The sequence below is a fragment of the Chrysoperla carnea genome, chromosome 2 (assembly GCF_905475395.1).
Source record: "Chrysoperla carnea chromosome 2, inChrCarn1.1, whole genome shotgun sequence".
NCBI lineage: Eukaryota > Metazoa > Arthropoda > Insecta > Neuroptera > Chrysopidae > Chrysoperla > Chrysoperla carnea.
This window is the reverse complement of record NC_058338.1, coordinates 71,078,283-71,087,465: the sequence shown is the minus strand read 5'-3', so window position 1 is coordinate 71,087,465 and position 9,183 is coordinate 71,078,283. Positions and strand designations below refer to the sequence as shown.

The following is a 9,183-nucleotide window of genomic DNA, read 5'->3' as shown; positions in this document are numbered from 1 at the left end:
AATCGATAAAGGCTCTGAAACTTGTATATTACGATATTGCATTAGCTCTTATTTACTGCTTCTTCTCTATCATATTGCGGTTACTTTCTCTTTATTACTTACTCATGATACCTGCACGTAATGCAAGGGGTGATATCTGCACATGGCGTTGGTGCAGATAAAAAAGTATCAAAATTTGGCTTAGCATAAGCAGTGTTGATAGAAAATTCTTTAAGTTAATACTTTTTATTTTCGGCGATGAGTAAAATTAATAATTCGTTCAAAACTAAACGCCGAATTTTTTTGCGATTATAATCCTTACTTTCAAATCATACGAAGCTATAAACAACAAAAAATATTCTATAGTTATCTAAAAATATTTCTAAAATATATCACCCACGGAATATTTACTAAAATTTACGAAAATTTTTAGACTATTTGCATTATAATCAACACAATTTTCAAGGTAAATTTTTTAATTCAAAAAACATCTAATAAGTTACTGCAAAAGTTTGTTTAAGTATGTATTTATACATTTTTATATTTTTTAATTTTTAACTTAGGTACTGATAAAAGAAGTCAATTATATATTCACCCTAAAAAACTAAATATATAAATTTTATGAGTTTTGCAAATGATACGTTTTCATCGAAACAAAATAATAGATTGAATTAAATTTAAAAAAATTTATTTAATTGATAAAACACTGAAAATTACGTACTATGTTACTTATAAGAGCTAACAATTATAGACAACAAATTATTTATTAAAATCACAAAGTTTCGTTTTGAGCTATACTGTCTATTCGTTGCCTTTTTTTTGTAGATGTTCTGAAAGCCAAATCTGGTGCAAGTTTTGCGATTCGGTTCTTACATATTATTAGATCAGTTGGGTTGTATTACGTAAGGAAGAAACTCGAATTGATGCTTGAAAAGCTTCGATAGATATGTCTGGATTATCACCGTAGAAATAAACGTCCTTTTCTTTAGTTGTCATTATAATGCCATTATCTGAGAAGCGACCAGTAGTAATGTTGGTTTGCAGCCATACAAAAGGTGTATACGAATCGGTTTTTAAACGTAGTTGAAAATCGGGACCATCTTTTTTTGTTACTGTACACTGAAACAGAAATTATGATAGTAACACATAAGTCTGATCGATTCGTCTGTGGCATCGTATCTCCTGATTATAATTTTTTCTTAAATTCAATTTAATCGAGTGTGCTTAAGCTATATTTCAAGATGTTTCCAGATAATCTTCAAGAAAAAAATCAACATCGATTCATCCGTTTATGAGCTGCAATGCCACAGGCAGATACATAGATACACAGATACTTAAAACTTAATAACGCCCCTGTTTGTTAGTTTTGGTTAAAAATAATACAATTTTTTTTTCTATTTCTGCAAAATTTAATTAAGACTGGGAAGAGGGCTAAATTGAAAATTTCAATAATTCAATTGTACGGCTAAAAGTTTTTGATAGTGAAGAAGTAAGAGATAACAAAAACGCAACTAAAAAACGTACGCATGGCAAACGACACAAGAGAAACAGGAACCAATGAGAGTAAATCAGTGAGATGTGAAAAAAAATTGAAATCTGATTTTTGGTATATATCAGAAAAGATAAAGATATGCCATAGACACCTCTTCAATCTCTTTAGATGTTTAATCTGTTAAAATGTCTTTGTTAAAAAAGGTTATTATTAATGTTAGACTTTTAAAATTCCTTGCAATTTTTCTTACTAAAAAATCTCTTTTCAACCCTCCTATTGGATCCGATTTTTGCTCAAACTGGCTGTGAACCTTTGCTGGGCAACATCCCCACTTTCACTCCTCCTTCCATATGCAGATTTGATACACCACTTGGGTATATTTGAAAATATTGGATTATTCATCCCCATTTTCTTGCCCCACCCCCGAAGGTTAAAAATAGATGAAAACAATCCTTGAAGTTGGTTGTATATCTTGTCAATTTTTGAGCTTAATCGATGCACAATTTTTTAAGTTTTTGAAGGACATCCCTTTCAACCCCTTACTATATAATATGCATTTATTAACATAAAAACCTTCCTCTTGAATCTCTCTATCTATTAGAAAAAATCGCATCAAAATCCGTTGCGTAGTTTTAAAGATCTAAGCATACATAGGGATTAGGGACAAACAGACGAAGCGACTTTGTTTTATACCACGTATTGAAGAGGAGGTAACACGACTAGATGTATTACAGCAATCCCAAATTAAAAAATTGAACAAATTAATCTTTGTACTTCAAATAACGAAGTAAAAAAACTAACCGTTGTATGTGGTACATTTGTAACTTTTTTAAGGTCACCAGTAAGAACAAAATTTTCCAGATTATGCTGCTGTGACTCAATGTTCAGCTTCAATATTATAATTGTATCGGATAAATCATTGTCTCCTAATAAAGTTTTTACTTCATTCTGATAATAAATTGATGAGTTTTGTGGAGTCTACAAAAAATTAAATTAAATTAATACCATTGCGTGATTTTTTTAGAGGAATCCCAGAAGTCAACGACAATACAAAAAAGATGTACTGTGTTTGAGATTTGAAGATAAAAATTTCTTTAATATTTTTCAATCCTAACTAAATAATATAAAATGTTAATTATAAGGATTATCAGGCAGTTTAAAAAACGATAAAGTCCTCAACACCATTTTTATGCTGTCCATGACTTTTGGGTGACCTTGTATATTATCTGGTTTCGCCTGAAAGCTTCTTAAAAAGATCTCACATAATGAATTTTGGATAACCTGAATAACCTTTTATTAATAAGTTCAAGAAACTTCAGTTCTTATGTGTTCCTAAATCAACCTTTGGTCTATAATATGTCAATAAAGTTGACTTTGTACTCGATTTTAATTAATGTGAGACCTTTTCGTGAGTATTTCAGCCAAAATTTCTTACAATAGAAACGTTTTTAGAAATTGTGTTGATATCTTTAAATAATTGATAATTATGGATAATAATGCTCATCGAAGCTTCAATTGTATTACGAACTTCAGACGTAATGAACACCGTTAATAAATCATCGATAACATTTCCTGATATCAAAATTGGTGCAAAAAAGTTTTTCGCATAATAATGTAACATTTTCCAACGACCAGCAAAATCTAAAATAAGAAGTAGTAGGATGAGTAATCATATTACAGGTTCTAGTTATCATGGCGTGAATAATGAAAAATTTACAAAACAATTATACCCTGCGTAAAAAAGCTAGATTAATATCGGAAAAACCACTATCGATATTAGATTGTTTTTTATGCCAAAAAGGTGTTTTTATTGACTATACATATAGATATCTAAAAAATGTACATGTATCAGACACTTTTCGGCATACACGAAGAGTGCTAGCGTGTAATGTCAGAGCCTGCAGGTTCGATTGCCGTTAAGATTTGCTTTATTTTCGAAATATTTTCTTTATGAATTAGTCTTTTTTTATTTTTTATTTCACGAAAAAAATTTTATTAAAAAAAAAAAATACTATTTGCGTTATGTATTTTGCATTTTTCGAAGTAATTTAAGTAATTTCGAAGTAAATTCAAATTTACTTCGAAAACAGTCGACATCACGGCTTCGCATGCAATTATTTTTTTTTTTTTTTTGCAAGTTGTAAGCAGTTTGAGTAAGACAATATATCAAGTAGCCTGCGTCGTTCTGTTAAAATGTACCTATAAAACATTAATAGCGGTTGCCATGGCGTGACGAAATACATTTTGATTGGTGTTTGTCGACACGTGGCTGAATGCCAAATTTTACTAATTTTATTTTCTAAAAATAATAATAATCCTTATTTTTTATTAAAAACAATTTTGTGTTTTCTTATCTATATATCATGATTAATCATTAGAAACCCCTATCCATACGATTTATTCTTAGTGGACAAAAGTCTGTGAGTCTATGGGTTGAGCATGAGATAATGGTATTGAAAATCTCTCTCAATACTCTTATTGTAATAATATCTTACCTATACCAGACCATGACGGAGCTTGCCAAACGTCATTTAATTGCCAATATAATGCTCCCATGGTCAATCCTGCACTGTCTTCGCGAATCGTATTTTGAAATTGTCGGAACTTTTCTGTTCCTACTTTCATGGATACAGCTTGTATAATCTAAAATATAATAACAAAAAACTATTGAAAATATCAAAATAAAACATTGGTGTTAAAATGCATTTTTTATCAATAATTTTTTTTTTAAATCTTAAAACTATGGCTAGATTTTACGTTAAATTGGAAATAAAAATATTTGAGAATCAATATAACTTACTTGACTTCTAAAAATGTAATTTTTAAAATCAATTTTTTCATCAGAAAATTGGGTGGATAATTGGAAATCCAAAGACCCATAGTTGTCTGGGTGATGTTGTCTTTTCTCCATAAAATCACTACCATATTGTAAATCAGTTGATGGATTATCAGTTGCTTCTTCTAAAGTTTGATAGTTTGGCAATGATTGTAGTCCATACTCGGAAATGAATCTTGGAATTGGAAACGAGGATGGTAACCAACCGTTATTCCAGAAAGGGTAATCATGAACTGAAAAATATTTATATTGTATACCGACGACAAAAGTCGTGTTTTTTTGTATTAAATTGTAATCTAAAATGACTGATTTAAGTTTAAGCATATTACTACTATCATTAACTTTTTGAAAACATGGCACTTATTTTTCCTTGTCTCCTCGGATAATTTCCCGGGGGCCAGTTTTATGAGAAGAAGCTTAGAACAGAATGATATTCTAATTTTAAGTTTGAGCCAAAATTTTCCTACTTCGATTGTGGTAAATAGATTATAACCTGATTAACGGGACCATTAAATAATAAATATCGTTTAATTAAAAATTACCATCGCCATATTTTGAACTGCCAGGATCCTCGGCTATATAGCCTTGTTCATCACTTAGTTTCCCATTTCCAGGACTTGAAAGTACAAAAGGTCTTGTTTTATCTATTTTTTCAATATTAGTTTTAATAACATCTGCATATAATTTGATATAATCATCTTTGAAAAGATCATAATGGTCTGCGGTCCCAAACTGATTATGTTTGAGATTTCCTTCATTTTCATTATTACCAGCCCAAAGTGCAATACTTGGATGATATTGAAGTCTGGTAACTTGTTGCACAATTTCTTCTTCCACATTGCTAAAAATAAATTGATTAACATAGGCGACTTACAAGTTTACAGAAGCAAGAGAAAAATTAACTCTGTGATTAGGAGGAATCCAGACAACGGAATATTTTATGTTTAAGTCGTCAGGAAGACATAGTATTATGGGTACCGTGTACTACTGTCATGTTTGGAAAAGGCCTGTGTCACTAAGGCATAGTCGGAGTTTATAAAATTTACCTTAAAAATGATTCGCTAGCAGGATACATTGAACTTGCGAACATAAAATCTTGCCAAATTAGAATTCCCAATTCATCAGCTACAGAATAGAAGAAATCTGACTCATATATTCCACCACCCCAAACTCTTAACATATTCATATTGGCAATATTTGCATCCGTTAACAATTTCCTTATTCTTTTTTCTCCAGCCTCTGAGGTTGTTGCTTCAGGTAATATATTCGATGGAATCCAATTTGATCCCTTCATAAACATTGGTAGATCGTTTATTTTAAAATAAAATGTTGCTCCTTCATGATTCTCTGTAAAGTGATTTAAAACGATGTTAAATTTTTAGAAATATTGTTTATAAAAACAACTTACCAATAGGATCTTCAACTAATTGTATTGTTCGAAATCCAACTTTTATGTTAAATTTTTAGAAATATTGTTTATAAATACAACTTACCAATAGCATCTTCAACTAATTGTATTGTTCGAAATCCAACTTTTATGGATTTGGAAACATGCTCAGAACTGTTAAAAGATACATTTAAATCATAGAGGATTTGTTGTCCATAGCCATTAGGCCACCACAAATCCACAAAATCCTAAATAGCAAAAGAAATAAAATTTCCATTACTTTTGTTTAAAATCTAGTATACTTACATTTTGCTTTATAAACTTACATCAGGTACAATTAAATTTTGTGTAATCGCAATTCTTCCACTATTTGGTATTTTATAATTTTCAATATTTGTTTCATTTACAATGAAACTAGTTTTATTTTTATAATGAGACAATTTGGATATTAATGAACCAGAAATCGTATTATTTGGGAAACTTTCCAGGTGTGCAATTAATTTTACGTCCCACCGTTTATTCTCGGATTGTCTAGTAATGTGAACTTCAATGTCTCCAATCATCACCACATCGTAAGTTTCAAGAACGGGCAATTTCCTTTAAGAGAAAATTTATTTTTTTTAACAAGAAAAAAAAGATGGAAATTGGATATTAGATAGATAAAGGATGGATGATTTCAAACGTAACCCTTCTGAGCAGAATCAGCTTAATAAGGAGAGAGAATTGGAGTGGATATGGAGACAGAAGCTACTTTCCATAGTCTCATTCGATCGTTTTTAAAACAAAAGTACCACATTCTTTAAGTAAAATTTTCGGGATTTGCTAAAGGATGCTTGAATATTCCTTATTTTGGAGACATTTGCTGTTTTGTTTGATTATTAAAATAAACATTGAAAATTAAAAAGAACGAGCTACCATATTCCAGAACTTGGAAACGAAGGACCCCAATCCCAGCTGAACGATGCTTGTTGTTTTCGAATATGATTCACATGACATTCACCATTATATTTATCTGGTAGGCATATAGGAAGTACAGGAATTCCATCGTGACGTTTTGTTTCTATTTCATATTCCTTAATTGATACTTCAATCGGTGAGTGAATATAAACTGAAATATTGTTATTTCCAATCTGAAACAATAAAATTTGAGCGAACCAATCAATATACCTTTCATTTTTAATAAACTGGGAACTAAAGAGTGTGTAAAAGTTAAATTTGTCATGCAATATTATGTTTCTATTGTTTTCAAGTTTAAAATTTAGTACTTCCTCTCAAGTAAGTTAAAATTTACTGAGTGCCTAGTTGATCAATATTGTTTTCTTACCCGTAGAAAATCTTTTACACTGTAACGATATCGACGAAACATATTTTCGGTATATCCAACTTCTTTGCCGTTTAAGGTAATCGTGGCAAATGTATCTATGCCATTGAACACTAAAAAGACTGCTTTTTTTTCAAGAATTTCCTTAGAAACTTAAAAATAACCAAAATGATTAAAAGATTCAAGAATGATTTAATTATTGTATTTATTGTATTACCAGAAAAATTTGTAAAATAATTCCAATTTTCCCTGGGTATCCATCGTAATTCAAGATCATTGAAATTCTTATATATATCACCAATAATACCAGCATCCATTAAATCAGAATATATTCCGCCGGGAACATTACAAAAAATATTGATAGCTTAAAAATAAAAGTTACAAATATATTGAATGGGGCAATATATGGGTTTTGGTATAAAAGCGTTATTTCGGCTATAATGAACACATCATCAGTATGAATTAGGTAATAAACCGTAATTAATCTTCAGAGATATATTTAGCGAAGGTTACATTTATGTAAATATCAAAAAGGCAATTTATAAAAATATTAGGCCTGTACAATAAGAAGGGTCCAGGGGTATGGGAAAAGAAAATCGTATTGTTAGGTAAAATATATGTACCTATATTAGACAGCGTACGGAGGGTAAAAACTAATCTCGAACTTCGAAATTTGCTTAAAAATTTAGGCATTGTTACTGAAATTTGAAAAAGTATTTTATACGAGAAACTGAAAAGATTTATTCCAACCCAAAAGAATCAAGACAAGTAAGAAGACGAAGGTAATTTTAAAGCCAAAGCCCAAGATAGAAAGACCTGAAAGACTATTACCTTACCTCAATTCTAATCATTCGGAAAGTACAGATTTTATTGTGAAAATTTTTTCTGCCATCAAGCTTTTTTATATCACCTCAAAAACGGCTAGAAATCAATATTTCAAGAATCGTTCCCCCTATGTAAAATACGCCTGCGTCTGAATTTTTCTTTAGTAATTATATACACGAATTTTACGAACTATTGAGTAGCAAAATGTTTTAACATCCTCCTAACAAGAGATGGGAAGAACTGGGACACTTTTCAATCAAGCAACATGAGTCTCAATTACACGAATCAGTCCGTATCTTATTCCTGATATTTTGAATATTGCCTAAAAAGCTCCCAAACTTGCTCTAGAAAACAATTATTTACAAGCAAGCTTAACAATAGACCTTTTCATTTTAAAATGTGATTACCTTTTGTTTCGAACAGGTTAAAAAAAAGCTAATGTGATAAAATGAATAACAAATATATTGAATCTTTGTCCAATTTATTATTGTCTGTTCAAAACAATAATGAATCCTAATTAAAATGAAAATGTCTATTGAAAACCCTATTTACATCAATGTCACGTTAATTGCCTATACTACGAAAATAGCTAATGACGACTTATACTATCTTGGCTTGATTAAGCAAAATATAGGTTTTTTACTTGAAATTAGAATTCAGTGAAAAATAATAGAAATTTATTTTTTCAAGAAGTTGAGATAATTCCGTCTTAGATTCTAGGTTTTATTTTACTTGAACATTTTTAATTATCTAACTTACTCTCCGATCAAACGAGATCTAATTCTATAAGTATACCAAAATGTGATCTTTTTTCGTTAAAAAAATAGGATTTCACCGAATTTATTTAACAGACAGGCAGGCGGAGTTAGAGACGAAAATGATCTTATAATAATTCCTTTTAAAGTTAAAAATAAACTTACAATGATTATCGTTTGTTACATTCCAAATTCCTTCTAATGATTGAACTAATGATTCCCGTTCCTGCTCATGATTATCGATTAATGAAACGGTTTTTATTTTACCCGCTTCACCAATAAATGGTTTATTTAACAACAGTAATAACAATAATGGAATAAACCAATACATCACAGTTAAATTAAATTTAATTCTTCGAAATTCAATAATTGAGATAAAAACACACACCCTTGGGTGTAATGTTCTAAATATGTTGAAAGTTCATATATTTATGTCTTTTTCTTTTTAAAAATCTTTATCAATTGATATTTATATTGATAAAATGTGTTAGAAATTTAAATACTACTTAACTTTGAGTGCTGCTCACGATATGTCCATTCACCGGCGTTTATTTCCAATAATTAGTCAAAATGATATTAATTTCACGT

At 29.8% G+C, this 9,183-nt stretch overlaps 1 protein-coding gene across 1 annotated transcript; it reads right to left on the bottom strand.

Annotated features, from left to right (window-relative positions):
* Positions 1-773: 773 nt before the first annotated feature.
* Positions 774-8,981, bottom strand: LOC123293233 (beta-mannosidase-like). The gene is made up of 13 exons (XM_044873983.1): positions 8,761-8,981; positions 7,233-7,379; positions 7,019-7,167; positions 6,610-6,824; positions 6,021-6,291; positions 5,801-5,942; positions 5,354-5,654; positions 4,850-5,148; positions 4,272-4,540; positions 3,967-4,114; positions 2,907-3,112; positions 2,273-2,449; positions 774-1,098 (listed from the first exon to the last, which is right to left on the bottom strand). The coding sequence occupies exons 1-13, from the start codon at positions 8,924-8,926 to the stop codon at positions 859-861; spliced, it is 2,730 nt and encodes a 909-aa protein (XP_044729918.1). The 5' UTR covers positions 8,927-8,981; the 3' UTR covers positions 774-858.
* Between the last annotated feature and the right edge of the window lie 202 nt (positions 8,982-9,183).

Coding starts and splice junctions, on each gene's coding strand:
- LOC123293233 (XM_044873983.1), bottom strand. CDS start 8,926: ATGTATTGGTTTATTCCATTATTGTTATTACTGTTGTTAAATAAACCA. Junction 6,292..6,609: donor TTTCCAAGTTCTGGAATATG/GTAGCTCGTTCT, acceptor TTTCTCTTAAAG/GAAATTGCCCGTTCTTGAAA. Junction 4,115..4,271: donor ATTACATTTTTAGAAGTCAA/GTAAGTTATATT, acceptor ATTATATTTTAG/ATTATACAAGCTGTATCCAT.